The 19,226-nt window shown below is 37.5% G+C and overlaps 1 protein-coding gene across 10 annotated transcripts in view; it reads left to right on the forward strand.

The window, feature by feature from the left end:
* LOC309869537 (ankyrin repeat domain-containing protein 26-like) overlaps nucleotides 1-19,226 on the forward strand; it is a 68,012-nt gene that overhangs the window by 21,657 nt on the left and 27,129 nt on the right. For 8 of the 10 annotated variants that reach the window (XR_014314237.1, XR_014314238.1, XR_014314239.1 and 5 more), the window contains exons 8-13: nucleotides 3,707-3,782; nucleotides 6,293-6,350; nucleotides 6,458-6,657; nucleotides 11,422-11,545; nucleotides 11,847-11,905; nucleotides 15,294-15,387. Coding sequence is in view for 2 of the 10 variants with exons in the window: in XM_082740895.1 (XP_082597021.1) it covers nucleotides 3,707-3,782; nucleotides 6,293-6,350; nucleotides 6,458-6,657; nucleotides 11,422-11,545; nucleotides 11,847-11,905; nucleotides 15,294-15,387 (611 nt within the window). In the remaining 8 variants the exon portion in view is untranslated. The remainder of the gene's footprint in view (nucleotides 1-3,706; nucleotides 3,783-6,292; nucleotides 6,351-6,457; nucleotides 6,658-11,421; nucleotides 11,546-11,846; nucleotides 11,906-15,293; nucleotides 15,388-19,226) is intronic. The other 2 variants (XR_014314243.1, XR_014314244.1) reach the window with 1 other exon arrangement.

The raw sequence follows: 19,226 nt of genomic DNA on the forward strand, positions 1-19,226 counted from the left end.
ATGACCCAGCAATTGCACTATTGGGTATTTACCCTAAAGATACAAACGTAGTGATCCAAAGGGGCACGTTCACCCGAATGTTTATAGCAGCAATGTCCACAATAGCCAAACTATGGAAAGAACCTAGATGTCCATCAACAGATGAATGGATCAAGAAGAAGTGGTATATATACACAATGGAATACTATGCAGCCATCAAAAGAAATGAAATCTTGCCATTTGCGACAACATGGATGGAACTAGAGCGTATCATGCTTAGCGAAATAAGTCAAGCAGAGAAAGACAACTATCATATGATCTCGCTGATATGAGGAAGTGGTGATGCAACATGGGGGCTTAAGTGGGTAGGAGAAGAATCAATGAAACAAGATGGGATTGGGAGGGAGACAAACCATAAGTGACTCTTAATCTCACAAAACAAACTGAGGGTTGCTGGGGGGGGGGGGTTGGGAGAAGGGGGTAGGGTATGGACATTGGGGAGGGTATGTGCTTTGGTGAGTGCTGTGAAGTGTGTAAACCTGGTGATTCACAGACCTGTACCCCTGGGGATAAAAATATATGTTTATAAAAAATAAAAAATTAAAAAAAATTAAAAAAATAAAAAAATAAAAAAGCAAACAAACAAAAAAGAAGTATCATAATATAAACAAATCCTTTTATGTTAAAAAAAAAAAAAAGAGTAGTAGACCCACGAATTGACTGTCAGCCTGCATGACTCCCACATCAATTCTTTTGTCCCTCAGCAGCACTGAGGTTAAGGAACAGATCCCAGTCAGATCAGCTCAGAAAGTCAGATTTAGTTATGTGTTTGCTGATTTAGAGTTTTCCTAAGAAACCAGGTTAGTCCAAGCATTTGTTCTATTATATTTGTCAACTAGTGATAACTAGGGGTAATTAGTGCAGTGGCAACTAGTCTCTTGTTTTTACTGTCCAAGATTTTAGAATGGCTCTCATTACCTATGGCCATAGTACATAGCTTTTACATAAGCATGACCTAATCAGGCAAGTTCTTAGATAAAGAGATGTCTGCTCTCCTTGAGATGAATGCTTTTTCCAGAAGTGATGGATATGTAATCTAGGTGTAGGCCATGATACGTTAATTAATTTTATCATCTATTTAGAGGATATTTCTAAATGATTCCTGTTTACTGACTTCCCCGTCTAGTTTTCCCTTTAGACTAGTCCCTTGACCAGTTCCTTGAAGCCTTTTCTTTTTTTGTAGATTTTTTTCCTTTTCTCTCTTGACTTTTCTATAATCTTTTCTTGTATTTTTCTTTTTTCTTTCTTCTCTGCTTTTCTTGGTGTTTCTTTTATTCCATTAATTTTTTCCCTTTCTGCCAGCTAAGTATTCTCTGTTTTTCTGTAGACAAAATCAAAAGCACATAGAATTTCATGATTTTAGGGCATCTTAGAGATGAATTAATCAAAATACCCTCTGGTTCTACAACCTGTGTTTAACATCCTCACCAAGTGATTATTTAAATGGAGAATTTGAAATGCAGAAGAGACTAAAGTGACTTACTTGGATATGATAAGTGACAGAAATGATATTTACATTCAGGTTTTTTCCTTGTTTCCTCATCTTAATAGGTGAATGTTTTAATAATAGAAAGATGGGGAGTGGGTCTAGTGAACACAGTGAAGGTGCGTAAGGAAGGAATTGGCAGGAGAGCTCGAGTTTCAAGAATAACGACACTGGGTTGGATGGGAATAAGAGTTTTAGAAAAGATGTCAGAATATTTGGGCTTATAAGTTAGATCAAGATGGCTTACAGAAATGAGGGACACACACACACAGAAAGGAATGAAGGATATGGGATATTGGGAGTTTAGAAAAGCACATTAAAATAGAGGGTTCAAGAGAGTCATGAGCAGTTTTTTTGTTGGTTGGTTGAATTGAATGAACTAGCATACTTCAGGTTTTCTGTTGAGAGGTATTAAAATCATTTGAGCCACAGGGAAGGCTTTTTACAGCATATAGGAATGCTGTACTACTACTACTTCCAGCCCAATCTTGGATTAGATCCTCTCGAGTAATGGGGGAATGGAGATTCTGAACTACACAGATATATGGCCCAAGGTAGGGGTCTCCTCACTCCACCTCTTTTTCTAATACTCTGATGTCCTTCCCATGTACTTGTACGGTTTGGTGGGCTAGGACTGGCTGTCAAATCAGTAACAGAGCTTCATTTGGGTAGTTGGTAACATGTCTACATTGCGATGATTACAAGGATGACTTTCAGTTTAGCAGGAAATGGCTTCTACTCTTGATCATTTGATGCTGTGCTTGTTTTGGGAATCTGCTTTCATAGGCTAAAGATTTAAAAGTTTGGAGGGTACCACTGAGCCCTGCACTTGTAGGGCTATGCTGTACTTGTATCCCTGTGACTTACTGTAACTGGAATCCTGAACCTTCCATTCCCCTTTACCCATTTTGTCCATCTTCCCACCCCATTCTCTTCTGGTGATACAGAATTCTCTGTATTTCTGGGTCTGTTTCTGTTTATTTTTGCTTTTACTGCTCTTGCCTCAGGAGCAGTAAAAGCAAAGCAAACTGTGGGGACTACATCAAAATCAAAAGCTTTTACACAGTGAAGGGATCAGTCCACACAATGAAAAGGCAACCTATGGAATAGGAGCAGATATTTGCAAATGACATAGCCAATAAAGGGTTAGTATACAAATAAAAAGAACTGATAGAACTCAGCACCAAAAACACAACCCAATTTAAAAATTATCAGAAGACATGAACAGACATTTTTCCAAAGAAAACACACAATGACCAACAGGCACCCAAGAAGATACTCAGCATCACTCAGCATCAGGGAAATGGAAATCAAAACTACAACGAGATAGCACTGCCTACCTGTCAGAATGGCTAAAATAAAAAACATAAATAACAATGTTGGCATGTATGTGGAGAAAAAGGTATCCTCTTGGATTATCGGTGCGAATGCAAACTAATGCAGCCACTGTGGAAACAGTATGGCGTTTCCTCCAAAAGGTAAAAACTGAACTACCCTACAATCCAGTAATCACACTATTGGGTATTTATGCCCCAAAATAGGAAAATACCAATTTGAATGGATACATGTACCCCTATGGTTACTACAGCATTAGTTATAATAGTCAGCCTGAGTGTCCATTGAGAGATGAATGGATAAAGAAGTGGCACATATATATACAATGGAATATTCAGCCATAGAAAAGAATGAAGTTTTGCCATTTCAGTGAAATAGAGGGAACTAGAGAGTATTGTGCTAAGTGGAGTTAAGTCAGAGAAAGACAAATACCATATGATTTTACTCATATGTGGAATTTAAGAAACAATAGAAATGAGCAAAGAAAAATAAAACAACAAAAAGCGAGAGACAGACAACGAAGAAACTGACTCTTAACCATAGTGAACAAGTTGATGGTTACCAGAGGGGAGATGGGTAGGGAAACAGGTGAAATAGGAGCTAAGGGTTAAGGAATGCACTTGTCGTGCTGAGCGCTGGGTGATGGAATTACCAAATCATTATATTGTATACATGAAACTAATACAGCACTGTGTGATACTGGAATTAAAATAAAAACTTAATAACAAAAACAGAGGCTAAAGTTCAATTACATCAAGAAACTTCATTCAATAAATAAATAGATGACCTTTCACTTGATTTTTCTTTTTCATTAACTTGTTTTTGTTGTATATTTTTGCTCTAAAGTATTTCTGTTAAACCTGGTGATGATAATGCTTCATGGCCTACATCAGATGATGAAGACTTAAGTTTCAATATGAAGGTAATATACTCTCTTGTGAAATTAATTTTTCTGCTCTGAATTTAGTTTTGTGTATTATTTTCTCTTAAAACTTAGCAGTGGCCTGCCTATCATCATTTTATGTTTGAAGTGGAAAGTTGGTCAGAACAAACCACTTTATAGAAATATGACAAGTTGAATTTTTTTTAACTCTGTTAAATATCAAAGTTAGAAAAAATGGGCTGGAAATATATAATGACAGGAAAATTATATTGGGAAAAGCTTTCCCATGATGGAGGAAATATGACATTTGGTCAAGGATAAGGATTCTTACTGTGAGTTTTAAATTATCTTATCATGACTTTTCTTTCTTTTCCTTTCTCTTTTTCTCTTTATCTCTATTTCTCTTTTCTTCTAACATGACTTTTATAATACTCATTCCTAAATGAATCTTTAGTGGACCCAGTTATTTATTACAGATAGTTTTTTCTTGGACATTTTTTATTTTGGTAGCATACAGTTTTATGAAAGTTTTTTTTTTTTTTTTTTTTTTTTTTTTGCTATTTCTTTCCCTTGTTCTACATTTAGACCAAAATAAGATTGGAAATTGTGGAAATTTAGAAATTTAAATTCTACTTAACACATTCTACTGTGTTTTCAAAATAATTCCATAAAGAGTTTAGTTAAAACTCTTTATCTAAGTGAAGAATACACGTTTTCCCTAAAAAAATAATTAACACTAGAAGCAGAGGCTTTTCATACCCATATGGTAAAATGTCTAATTTCAGAAATCTTTTATATTACAGTTTTTCAAAAATATCTACTCATAATCTTTGTATCAGATTCTAAGATTCAAACTTTTAGTCACTTTATATTTATTTAAATATTCATGATAAAGCTCCTGCATCATGGGACGCCTGGGTGGCTCAGTTGGTTAAGCAGCTGCTTTCAGCTCAGGTCATGATCCCAGCATCCTGGGATCGAGTCCCACATCGGGCTCCTTGCTCTGCAGGGAGCCTGCTTCTCCCTCTGACTCTGCCTGCCACGCTGTCTGCCTGTGCTCGCTCTCGCCCTCTCTCTCACTCTCTGACAAATAAATAAATAAAATCTTTAAAATAAAATAAAATAAAATAAAAAGCTCCTGCATCATTATAAGCTATTGGATTTTAGGAAACATAATTGTGCATCTCCTGGAACACCTAGAGTAAAAGCTTGCTTGAAGAATTAATTTTAATATTTTTTGAATGTGAATTAATGAGCAGACAGATGGAATTCTGTATAATGGAATGTTATATAAATAATGTAATGTGCATAATATGTCATAATTAAATATAAAAAATTTTTCAAATACATAATTTAAAAATTTATATTCCCTCTTCATGTTTAGGATTTATAAGTGCAAATGAATTATGTTGAGGAAATAAATGAGAAAGAAGGTTACAATCTATTTTTTACTATTCTTTAATTGTGAGCTTAGAATTTTAGATAGAGAGTCTTTTTTCTCCTGTATTTTTTTTTCCTGCTTTGTTGAAGATTATTTGACCATAGAGTCGAGGGTCCATATATGGACTCTATTCTGTTCCACTGGTCTATGTGTCTCTTTTTGTGCCAGTTCCATGTGTTCATCATCATTAGACATCAGAGAGATTCAAAGCAAAAACACATTGAGATACCACCTTCCACCAGTTAGAATGGCCAAAATCAAGAAGACAGTAAACAACAAGTGTTGGAGAAGATGTGGAGAAAGGGGAAACTTCTTACAGTGTTGGTGGGAATGCAAGTTGGTGCAGCCACATTGGAAAACTGTGCTACCCGATGACCCTGCAGTTGCACTGCTGGATATTTACCCCAAAGATACAGATGTAGTGAACAGAAGGGCCATCTGTACCCCAATGTTCATAGCAGCAATGGCCACAGTCGCCAAACTGTGGAAAGAACCAAGATGCCCTTCAACGGTTGAATGGATAAAGAAGATGTGGTCCATATACAAGATGGAGTATTATGCCTCCATCAGAAAGGATGTGTACCCAACTTTTGTATGAACATGGATGGGACTAGAGGAGATTATTCTGCATGAAATAAATCAAGCAGAGAGAGTCAATTATCATATGGTTTCACTTACTTGTGGAGCATAAGAACTAACATGGAGGACATAGAGAGATGGAGAGGAGAAGGGAGTTGAGAGAAATTGGAAGGGGAGAAGAACCATGAGAGACTATGGACTCTGAAAAACAATTGGAGGGTTTTGTAGGGGCTGGCATGGGAGGTTGGTTGAGCTTGGTGTGGTGGGTTTTAAAGAGGGCACGTATTGCATGGAGCACTGGGTGTGGTGCATAAACAATGAATTTTGGAACACACGCATCTCTCATAATCCTCACCCCAGGAGAAAATGTAGGCTAGTAAATGGCAGAACTGAGATTTGAATCTACATTTGAAGGATTCCAAAACCCATGTTCTTTGTGTAATGGTGCTCATTTGACAATGGTGAATATTATAATTATTTTACCAAATGTGTTATTTGTAATCCTTAATACTATTAATTTCTTTTCTAGAACACCTCAAAACCAAACTTAAGAAAATTAATGAATGCTTCTCAGCTTTTCAAGAAATGTAAGCTGTTTGAAGACTTGTTATGCACTGATTTTTGTCCATTCTTGTGTTAGTAACTTGAAATTACAGATATTTTCATATACTCTTTATTTTGTTTTTTTACTAAGTGGAAATAGAACTTGGCCTTCTATCACCAGGAGATAAAACTTTATCTGAGCATGATAATTCTGAAAACAAATGTGAAGATACAGTTGGTGTTTTTTCCAAACCATCTGCTGACATCTGTGACTCTTCTCCTCCTGCTTTGCCATCGCCTGATTCTATTCTAAAACCTCCTTTCACATCGTTAGGCCTTGGTCTTACAAAGGTAAGTTGTTTCATTTTAAACTTTTTCCCTGTTCATATTTTATCGTCTTGATCCTTCTAATGAAAAGAATCTTAGGAAGAAAGGGAAGTCCTCAAGATCATAAGAGAAAGCAGTGTCATACTGGAAGAGAGGTAATTGGATTGAGATTTATAAAGTCTGGTGGGAGTGAACAGTTCTTAGGTATGCCATTATGGGAGGAAAGAATTACAGAGCAACTGGAAAGAACAGCTATAGATGGAATATGAAGATGAGGGAGGAGGTGAAGGGAAAGAATTCATTTAAGAAGGGCTAGATGACTGTAAAGCTTGCAGAGTTGAGAGAGATTATTATAAAAACACAATAGCAGTTGTGGGGCTACGGGACAGCAGATACTCTACATTATAAAATATGGTAGAAATTATTTTAAGTGCGAATTAAGAAAACGGAGTCAGGTAATTAAAAAAAATGCTCACTCATCTGAATGATTACAGCTTATTTCTATGAAGAAGTGGAAGAAAATTTTATTCTTTTAAGTTGATAAAGTGTGATATTGTATATGTAATTTAGCAAAACCTGTGTTTATAGATAATGCAAAGTGAAATCTGTTTTAGGCCTTAATCAGACTTATTATGAATTTTGAATTTTGGCCATTATCCTTTTTTTAAAAATTTTTTCAATTTATTTATTTTTAGAAAAACAGTATTCATTATTTTTTTTTACCAACCCAGTGCTCTATGCAATCCGTGCCCTCTATAATACCCACCACCTGGTACCCCAACCTCCCACACCCCCCTGCCACTTTATCCCTCAGATTGTTTTTCAGAGTCCATAGTCTCTCATGATTCACCTCCCCTTCCAATTTACCCCAACTCCCTTCTCCTCTCTAACACTCCTTGTCCTCCATGATATTTGTTATGCTCCACAAATAAGTGAAACCATATGATAATTGACTCTCTCTGCTTGATTTATTTCACTCAGCATAATCTCTTCCAGTCCTGTCCATGTTGCTACAAAAGTCGGGTATTCATCCTTTCTGATGGAGGCATAATACTCCATAATGTATATGGACCACAACTTCCTTATCCATTCATCTGTTGAAGGGCATCTTGGATTTTATTTATTTTTCTGTTTGTGTGAGAGAGAGTACAAGAGCAGGGGGAGGGGAAGTGGAGAAGCAGACTCCCTACTGAGTAGGGAGCCTGATGAAGGACTTGATCCCATGAGCCTGGGATCATGACCTTCATGAGCTGAGGGCAGATGCTTAACCAACTGAGCCAACCAGGTGCTCTTTCTTGTGGCTTCTAATTTATGTACTGTGTGGTGTAATCTTGGAAAGTTTTAGATCTTTTTGAGAATAAAGAGAGGAGAGAAGTAAACACCTTACGTAGTCTTTTCATTACTCAAAACTGAAATTTATGACTATGTAAGTGAGGTTCTTAATCTTTATCCATTAAATGAAATAAATTTTAAGGTGCAACACTCTTAAAGAAAAAATATAATTTTTTAAAGATTTTATTTATTTATTTGACAGACAGAGATCACAAGTAGGCAGAGAGGCAGGCAGAGAGAGTAGCGGGGGGAAGCAGGCTCCCTGCTCAGCAGAGAGCCTGAAGTGGGGCTCAATCCCAGGACCCTGGGATCATGAGCTTAGTTGAAGGCATAGGCTTTAACCCACTAAGCCACCCAGGTGCCCCTAACATCTTGTTTTTTGATTCTGATTTATTTTTAATTGTATCTGCAATAGACACATGCACACAGATCAAATGAATAAACTAACAATTTATAGTTTTTATCCTAATATGAACTAGTTGTCATTATAGAATCATAAGGAAGCAAAGGTTGCTAACAGAGTATACAGAATTATTTCTGGAAGATGATTTTTACTTTTTCAAATATCTCCAACAGTGGATACATTTTATATTATCAGGAAACGTTAGTATTCATAGCTATTAGTTTTGGGGGGTTCTTTTTAAATTTAAAAAATTTTAAGTAATCTCTATACCCAGCATGGAGATCAAGAGTCACACTCTCTTCCCACTGAGCCAGCCAGGAGCTCCATAGTTGTTAAATTTATCATGTGAATTCTTTCATATCTGAAATCCAGAAATGCTGGTGATTTTTTATTTATTTATTTATGTCCCTTTCTTCTTTCCTCATGTGAATATTGGGTCCTGCTTGATAATGACACATGTATTTGGAGACTTTAAAACCTTCAACTTGGATGATCATAATTATTATTATTTGTTAAAGATTTTATTTATTTATTTGACAGATGGAGATCACAGAGAAGCAGGCAGAGAGAGAGAGAGGAAGGGAACCATGCTCCCTGCCGAGCAGAGAGCCCGATGCGGGGCTCTATCCCAGGACCCTGAGACCATGACCTGAGCCAAAGGCAGGGGCTTAACCCACTGAACCACCCAGGCGCCCCGATCATGATTTTTTTTAATATTAGATTCTTTCTCTGGTCATTACCTACTGGTGAAATATGCTGTTCACAGTGGAATAAGAAAATGATGTGAATTTTAAAATAGAGTTTTATATTTTTCTCATATATCATAGTAGTACTTAAAAATGCCTCAGAATTTTAAAATCCTATTATTTCTTTTATATAATAGAAATCTTTTAAGATTAATTTTCAAAAATGAGTATTCCTACAAAATCTTGGTGTTTTGCAGTTAAATCTTTATTAATCTTTTTAATAAAATTTTATTTATTTATTTGACAGACAGAGATCACAAGTAGGCAGAGAGGCAGGCAGAGAGAGAGTGGAGGCAGGCTCTCTGCTGAGCAGAGAGCCCAATGGGAGGCTCGATCCCAGAACCCTGGGATCGTGACCTGAGCTGAAGGCAGAGGCTCAACCCACTGAGCTACCCAGGCACCCGATATTTATCTTTTTAACATCATGAGTAATGTCATTTTTCCTACTCCAAATGTATTTGTCTAGAAATTTCTTCATAAGTCTTCTGGGTGCTTCAGGATGTCTGGGTGGCTCAGTTAGTTAAGCATCTATCTTTGGTTCAAGTTTTGATCCCAGGGTGCTGGGATTGAGTCCTGCATTGGGCTTCTTGTTCAGCGGGTAGCCTGCTTCTCTCTCTGCCTGCCCCTCCCTCTACTTGTACTCCCTGTCTCCAACAAACAAATAAATAAAATCTTAAAAAAAAAAAAGGCTCTGGGGTGCTTCAAATTTGGTATGTCCCAGATTGAAGACATTGTTTCTGATGCTTTCTTCTTCCCTGGCTTTCTGTAATTTGCTCTGTCATTTGTTTTCCCCTTCCTAGTAGATAGCACCACTGAAACACTGAAGTAGGAAAAATCCTGGACTCCAAACTTCCCTGAAATTACTACATCCAGGGACACTTCGGTGGCTTGCTTGGTTAAGCATCTGACTGTTGGTGTTGCTCAGGTCATGATCTCAGGGTCCTGGCATGAAGCCCCTGGTCGGCCCCCATACTGAGTAGGGAGTCTACTTGAGGTTTCTCTGTGTTTCTCTTCCTCTGCCCCTCCACCTGCATGCACACCCTCTCCTTCTAAATATAAATAAATTAAATCTTTTAGAAAAAAACATCACATCTCTACCTTTGAATCCAATAATACATTATATGTTAATTAATTGAATTTAAATTAGAAAAAGGGGCACCTGGGTGGCTTAGTCAGTTAAGCATCTGCCTTCAGCTCAGGTCAGGATCTCAGGGCTCTGGGCTTGAGTCCCTCATTGGGCTCCTTGCTCAGCGAGGAGTCTGCTTCTCTCTCTGCCTGCTTCTCTTCCTGCTTGTGCTCTCTCTCTCTGACAAATAAATATAAAACCTTTAAAAAATATTAAAAAGCAAAAAAAGAAAAAATCACCACATTCAGTCACTCTCTGCATGCACGATTTTGTATCTGCTTCCCATTTTTCATATCTTAATATAATTCCCTCTCTCTCTGTCCTATAATTTGAAATCCTCTTCTGGCTTGGGTTCCTTTTTTTTAATTCAAAGATTTTATTTATTTACTTGACAGACAGATCACAAGTAGGCAGAGCGAAGAAGAGAAAGCAGGCTCCTCGCTGAGCAGAAAGCCTGATGCGGGGTTCGATCACCCGCATCAGGGATCATGACCTGATGATCCCTGAGCCAAAGGCAGAGGCTTTAACCCACTGAGCCACCCAAGTGCCCCTTGGGTTCCTTTATGTTCATCTCTACATTGCTATGAGAGTGACCTTTCTAGAATATATTTGTGGTGATGTAACTCCTCTGCTTCTTTAGTGGATGCCCATTACCTGAAGGAGAAAGTTTATATTCCAGCATCACACTTGCCTTTTTTGTTTCAGTCCTGGTTTTCCAATTCTGTCTCTCTATCCCACTCCCAAAAATTGTGTTCCAGTTTTGCCACCTTCTGTAGCTATAGTCACTTACTGTGTTATTCCATACGTCATCCTTTTGCTCATTCTACCTTTTCTAGAATGCCCTTCACACTGTCTTTGTGTAGTCTCTCTCTCCAGATACAGCCCTACCTTTGCAGCATTTCCTGAGCTTCCCATATACACCTGTTTTCCCCTTTGTGCCTTCACTGTGCTTTATTCACTTCACCTGTAGAACTAGTAAATGATACTCTTCTGTTCTCGTTTTTGTCCATCTCTACCCCTACTAGGATACATGACAGTCTCTTTTATTTATATTTCCAGCTTCTCCCAGGATAGTGCCTATGACTTGATGGACGCATTTGTCTTTCTGAGTGAGTGGGTGAGCACGTGAATTGATATAATGTTTTCTGAAGTCGGGCTTTTGTTTTGTATTGTTTTTATAGGAAGGAGAGGAGCGGCCAGGGATTGGAACAAAGGACGATGGTATCACTGAAAGTGTTCCACAAGCACAAACAATTAATGACTGTTTGACTTCTGCTGACAGGGCAGGTAAAAATGATAGACATGGTAAGTTAGTAAACATCTCCACATTTTTTTCTAGGCCTAAATGCTAGTATAAGAAATATCACAGTATGTAGATCCAGTTATGTTCCCCCATTTCATTAAGATATTTTTCTTTTTCTTTTTGCTGTCTTTCTTTTTAAGTATACCAGCTTTTGGTTCCTGAAAATTCTTCAACCCTCTGAAAATCTTTACTGCTTTTACTTTTATTTTATTGAAGTATTCATGAAGGGGGCATAGGCTTGTATATACGTTTAAAATTCATAATACACGTTCTCATTAATGTATCTGTGACTGTATTTTATAGTTATGCTGTCAGCATTAGGATTTGCAGAACAAAATGAAGAATCACCTTGGGATTCTGAGGTACCGTTTTATTATTATTTTAAAATAAAAGCAAGGAGTGATTTTCAAACGTAAAAGGGATGCTTAGACTTTACACTCTCATCTCTGCATTTGCCTATAAAAACTATTTCCTTATACTTTTTACCTGTAATTGATAAAATATTTCTGTGCTAAATATAATAATCCAGCAAATATAGTTCTATTAATTTACAAACTTAACCTAATGAAAACTGTGTAGTAGTAGTATTGCAGAAAACGGAGGCTTAGACATGATTAGGAATTAGTTTGTGTTTTGAAATTAAGTTATCTAAATAACCAAAGAATTACTCCAGGCCAGCTTATGGCCAGATATATGATTCTGTGGTGTATATGGATGTGCAAAACTCCTAATGAGATCTAGAAAGAGTTTAGATTTTAGTTTTTCACAAGTTGGAATTTGAAAAGATGATACCTGGGACTTGAAAGTGTATCTATCTATCTGTCTGTCTATCTATCTATCTGTATGTATGTATATGCATATGTGTGTATCTATGTAGTTGAGAGAGAGAGTTAGTGAGTGGGAGGGAGAGGGAGAATCTGAAGCAGACTCCAGTCTGAGCACAGAGCTCAACTGAACCATGGGGGGCCCCTGAAACTATTATATTTGGATTGTTAAGTAGATTTACAAGGAGCATTGTGATTATAATAAAAATTATAGTAATATAATGGTATTAGTGGTATTATTACCACTGGTTTAGTGGTGTTTTATTTATTTTTAAAAAGATTTTATTTATTTATTTGAGAGAGAGAGAGAGAAAGGGAGCATGAGTGGGGGAGGGGCAGAGGGCAAGGGAGAAGCAGGCTCTCCACTCCCCATTTCTGGGGCTCTATCCCAGAAATGCCTAGGCATCCCTGGTTTAGTGGTGCTTTCAATAGGTAAAAACTATTTCAGATAGTTAAAATAGTATGCCTTGAGTATCTTTGTGGCAGCCTTACTTACAGAAACGTAAGTGTAAGGTAACGATGACCTTTTCTAAGGTGACAGACTATGGAGGGAGCTTAAAAGGGCCTGATCTCTTAGGACAGGTAGGTGCTATACAGTACGGCAAGCACTGTGTTTGAAGTCAAAAGATACAGTGGCATCCAGATTCTGTCACTTGGTAGCTGTGGGATCCCAGAAAAACTTGTTTAACCTGTTTGAATGTCACAGACCTCATTCATAAAAATGGTTCTAATACCTACCTCTCAGGTATGTGTAATGAACAAGTATGGAAACACTTTGTAAACTGTTAAGGGCACTATAGAAACATGAGACAAAAATGATCACAGCAGTATTAGTGATTTACTAAATATCGAGGACCCTTTTTTGAAATGTGAAGATTTCTGAAGGGCAATAAAATAAATAGCAGTAGTGTTAAGAAAAGAAGGGGAAAGTTAGAATGGGCAGGTGGATTTCTAATTTGGGCTATGTTAAATTTCAGTGACATTGTGTTAGGTATACAGTTGACCCTTGAACAAGATGGGTTTGAATTGTTTGTCCACTTACACTCAGATTTTTTTGATACAGTACAGTACTGTTAATGTATTTTCCTCTTCCTTATGATTTTCTTCATAACCTCTTCTTTAGTTTATATTGTAGGAGTACAGTATATAATATATAGGACATACAAAATGTGTTAATTGACTTTACGTTATTGATAAGGTCAGCATTAGGTTATAATTTACTCTGACCTTCCGTGCTTAGTTTACAGAGTCAATATTCAAATGAGGATTAAGAAGTAGATGAGATCTACAGATCTAATGATCTCTACTCTAGAGATCTAAGGTCTTCTATTTAAATATTTTGGTTTTTAATATACACTTTTGCTATTTTTAAGTCTAATTGCTTTTGAAGTAGGAAGTTCAATAGGAGATGAGTAAAGTTTTGGGGGAATCCAAAGTTATATGTGAAGTTTGGACTGCACGGCTATCAATGCCCTTAACCCTTGCATTGTGCTAGGGTCGATACCTAGTATAGTGACTTGGTACTTGAGACCTCCTCAGTGAGCTTGTTGTTGTTAGTTTTAGAGAAAAAGAAAGAGAGAGCATGTGAGAGGGGTGAGGAGGGGCAGAAGAAGAGAAACAGAAAGATTCCCAAGTAGGCTTTGTGCACATGATGGAGCCCAACATGGGGCTTAATCTCCCAACCCAGAGATCATGAACTGAACTGAAATCAACAGTCAGTTGCTTAACTGACTGAGCCATATAGGTGACTCCTCAGTGAGATTATTTTAGGTGTTTTGAACTTAAATATATTTGTTATTGAATACCAGCTATATACCAGGCTGTACAAGTTGAGGGGTTAGGCTGTAGTGGTTGATGCAGAAAAATGAAGAATAACAACCCACTGTAAGTCACTGTTAGTGGTTCATATAAGAAAATAGGAATGTTAGGTTAGGGAACAGTGGGGGAGTTTGCAGTTAGAATGGGGATGAGAATACAAGCAGAATTTTGTTGGTCAGAAACAATCTCTCTGAGTGTGGCAAGAGCTGTCAAGTAAAGGATGAGAAGGACCAGTTGTGTGAAGGTCTTGGAGACCTTCTAGACATTCTAGACAGACAGAACCGTGGATCACACCTGTTCATCATTTCACTCTAATGTCTTGGAATGACCAGGAAGCAGGAAGATCCACCCCATTGTCATAACCATTGGTATTATTGTTGTTTGTAGAAAAGAAAATGGGTATACTGAAATAAGTGCCTGGTACCTTTTAGGTAATTAATAAATAAATGTTCTTATTATTCCCTTATGAAAGCTTATTATACTTTTTGGAGAGTTTCATACCTATATCTAAAACTTTTTACTATTATTTAAACATAATTTCATGAAAAGTTTTTCTTCCTACTTTGGCATTGCATTTAACCATTATCCTGTCAATAAAGTTTCCAAGCCTTTGTTTATACAAATGAAGCAGCAGTTACCACACTGTATTCTTTATACTCAACATGATCTACTCCAAGGTTTCTTATGTCAGGTGTCCTATTTTTACATGGAAAAAGGTTCTGCTGTTCGGAACAGCTTAAATTTGTAGCAAATATACTTACTAAAGAATTTATTTAAATACATATTTTTAATATCCTTTAATTTGGTGGGGAATGCAAAGGAGAGTTAGGTGTTTTGTTAGTTCCTGTGGAAATGTACATATAAGTCAGTGTTCTGTCCAAGAAAATATTTACTCTAGCATTTGATGCTCAGTTTACAGCCGGTGGCCAAATGAAGATTAAACATTATATTTAATTTAGAAAGCATATATGAGTTTTTAAAATGTTTTGGTTTTCAGTATATGCTTATTTGTGAGTCTGATTACTATGAAAGTAGGAAGTTCAGATATTTTCTTAGAAAAGGATTAGGAAATCTTTATGCAACTCATTTTTGTTGTTCATTTTAACAGAGTAATTCTGAGAGTCTCCCAGAGACATACCTTGATCATTTATCTGGGCATGCAGATCAGAAAGGGGAAAGTACATTAAATGAGCAAGTAGAAGGTAAGACTTGTATTTTATTAAAAAGTCATTTGATAAAATATTGGTGTAAAATGGGAGCACTGACATATTTCAATATCCAAAGAAAATCATCTATTGAATTAGAGATAAAGAGAAAGATTGAAAAGGTGATAAGTTGAAGTCTTATCAGGTGTCAGTGTCGGTAACACATGAAATTGAGGGTGCCACAAAGGAGCTTACTTAGTGGTTCCATGTCAAGGTACTCTAAGACCAAAGGAACGCCAGGAAATAAGTGGAAAGGATAAAAAGGGTGACTGACGAGAAAGTCAAGAATACGGGGAGTAAATGAAGGACAATAAGCAGCTGTCAGAGTGGAAGGTGGTAAAGTAGAACAATTCTTTATTTTTTATTTTCTTTTTAAAATTTTTTTATTTTTTATTAACATATAATATGTTCTTAGCTACAGGGGTACAGGTCTGTGAATCTCCAGGTTTACACACTGCACAGCATTGGCCAAAGCACATATTCTCCCCAATGTCCATAACCCCACCAAAATAATTCTTTTAAATGAGGAGCAGACTATTTGAAATGCAGGAATAATATCAGGTGAGCTTCCAGTACCAAAACCTGTCAGAGTAGGATACCGAAATTTTCCTGCTCTTACTGCTTTCCTCATGGTTGGGAAGACATTCAGGACTGCCCTAGTTGATGATGCAGAGCGATGTTCTAGTCACCAATAAGTGTGTGTATCTTAATGGCATAAAAATGTTGGTACTTCATAAATAGTATCATTGAGTGCAAAGTAAGAGTATTGGAAGGAAGAAGGGAGGAGGGTCAGTTCGGGGGAAATCAAGGAAACTTTAGCCATGATAAGAAGTCCATTAGAAAGCTTACGACTTTTAAGACATTTCCAGTTTTGAAGAATTGATAGTGATGCACATAAGGCTTGCTTCTAGAAGGTGAAGTTAAGGTAAAGGAATGTGGTAGCAGATACAGTATGGACTAGAATTTCTCCAACTTTAGTAATCAGAGACCTTGCTAAAAATGCAGATTGTGAGCAGCAGGTCTGGGATTCTGCATTCTGACCTCTCAGGTGATGCCAGTGTCTGTGGTCCCTGTGTCATGTGCTCTGTAGCAAGGGGTTTCTGCAGAAAAGTCTGGAAGGGCCAGTGGATAGTTCAAGACACCATGGGATCAAGGAAAAGCATTATTTTGTTTTTATTTGTGAGCATGTTTTTAGCTAGGGGGGAGCAAGGAGATGCAGAAAGAGAGGTAATAGATGTGAGATACTAGTGCTGAATAAAGAGGAAAGAAGTGGTGAAGATAAACCCTAGTAAAATGGGTGTAAAAGCAGAACAATCAAGACCATAGATCCAGAAATAACTCTGTTTTAAAGATTTATTTTAGGGAGAGAGAATGAGAGAGACAGTGAGTGATTAGGGGGACGGGCAAAGGGAGAGGGAGAGAGATGCCTCAAACAGGTTCACTTCTGAGACTAGAGCCCGATGCGGGGCTCAATCCCAAGATGGTGCCATCATGACTTGAGCCAAAATCAACAGCTGGATGACCAATTCGCTGCTCCACCCAGGCGCCCCCTGAATTACTTTACTTAATGGCTTATAAAACAGTGGTACTTCCTAAGTAGTATCATTGAGTGCAAAGTAAGAGAATTGGAAGGAGAAAGAGAGCAGGGTCAGTTCGTGGGGATCAGGGAAGCTTAGAAAGTTAATGACTTTTAATACATTTCCAGTTTTGAAGAATTGATAGTGACGAACATGAGGCTTGCTCTAGAAGTTGAAGTTAAGGTAACAGAATGTGGCAGTGACTCAGTATGGGCCAGAATTTCTCCAATTTTACTGAATCCTCGGAGACCTTATTAAAAATGCACATGGTGAGGGGCGCGTGTGTGGCTCAGTGGCTTAATCCTCTGCCTTGGGCTCAGGTCATAATCTCAGGATCCTGGGATTGAGCCCCACATCTGGCTCTCTGCTCCGCAGGGAGCCTGCTTCCACCTCTCTCTCTGCCTGCCTTTCTGACTACTTGAGATCTCTGTCTGTCAAAGAAATAAATAAAATCTTTCAAAAAATAATGAACAGTATGACCACAGGTCTGGGATCCTGCATTCTGACCTGTCAGGTGATGCGAATGCCAGTGGTCCTTGGGCCATGTGCTGCATCGCAAGGGTGTAGACTACCACCTACAGACACCTGGAAAGGCCCTGGATACTTCAAAGCACCACAGGATGAAGGAAATCATTATTTTCTTTTTATTTGTAAGCATGTTTTCAGCTTGAGAGGAGCAAGGGGATGTAGAAGGAGTTGTCATAAATGTAAAATATCAGTGCTAAATAAGGAGGAGAGAAATGGTGGAAGTAATCCATAATAAAAGGGGTGTAAAAGCAGAAAAATCAATACCATAGTTCCAGCAGTAACTCTGTTGTAAGTATTTCTGTATTTATTCTATGGAGAGAGAATGAGAAAGGCAGAGAGTGATCAGGGGAGGGGCAATGAGAAGGGTAGGGATTCCTCAAGGAGACTGGCTTCCAAGCCTGGAGGCAGATGTGCGACTCTATCCAGGGACCTTTCGATCATGATGGGAGCTGAAATCAAGAGCCGGATGTGCAATCTGAGGCTCGATTCACGTGTCCTCAGAAACTACATTTTTTTTCTTTTTTTCAGAAATTATTTTTGAGGAAGGGGACAGTGATGGGAAAAGGGAAAAAGAAAGGCACGTTAGCTGAGAAGTTTTGGAGTTGAGCAGGAAACTCCAGAGAATTCACTTGTGATGGCCTCAGGGTATTTGCACTAGAACAGATTTAATCACAGCAGCACCACAAAGAATACTGAAAGCAGATGGAGTGCTAGCCATGGGGTAAATCATAGCCACATATTCATCCTCCTCAGGTCTATTGGACATCAAAGATAGAGGTTATGTTGGTATTTATTATTCATTGCGATTTGGAAGCTATGGCTTTTTTTCTGTAAAGATATTTAATTTTTTGATAGGATAGCTGTTTCCAAAAAACCTTGAAAGACTGATATGATCTACCAAAGCAAACTCCTTTTGGAAACTATAGAATTACAGAATTATTCCCTAAATGTTAAAATTTTTATTATCAGTAAGTGTGACACTAATTCTGAAATACCTATTTTTTAAATTTTAATAAATAGAATATTTTTTAAGAAAAGAATTAGGAGAAAATAATTTCTTTTAGGCTTTTTTTAGCATTCACTTGAGAGTGGGTGGCAGGATTATATTTAGATGTTTGTGCCCAGCTGGGAATACTAGGTAGAGGTCTAAAGATTGCTTATTGAAAATAAAGTTTCTTAGCCTTATATTTATAGCTTTAAATTTACAAGTATTGGTCAAATTATATTCAATGTTACTAGAAAAAGCATCTTCCCAAGCCAAATATTAAAATATTTCCTATATTCTCTACAACTTTATTTAGAGTTGGCTTTCCCAGCAATAATGGGAATCACTGAGAATTTAGTATACAGTACCATCTTCTCAACTATGTACGCATTGTCTATCTCCTTGTTTTATTATTTTTATTATTTTTTTTTAGAGAGCAAGAAATTGGGGAGGGAGGGAGGGAAGGCAGAAAGAGAGGGAGTGAGAGAACCCTAAGCAGCAGGCTTCATGCTTATCATGAGGTCTGATGCGGGGCTCGATCTCATGACCCTGAGATCATGACCTGAGCTGACATCCAGAGTCAGACACTTAACTCACTGAGCCACCCAGATGCCCCTTTATTATTGTTGTTGTTGTTGTTGTTGTTATTTTTAATTATTTTATTGATTTGAAAGAGATTGAGAGAAAAAGTGGGAGAAGCAGACTCCTCACTGACGTGTGAGCCCGATGCAGGACTCCATCCCAGG

This window comes from Mustela nivalis (assembly GCF_964662115.1).
Source record: "Mustela nivalis genome assembly, chromosome: 7".
Lineage (NCBI taxonomy): Eukaryota > Metazoa > Chordata > Mammalia > Carnivora > Mustelidae > Mustela > Mustela nivalis.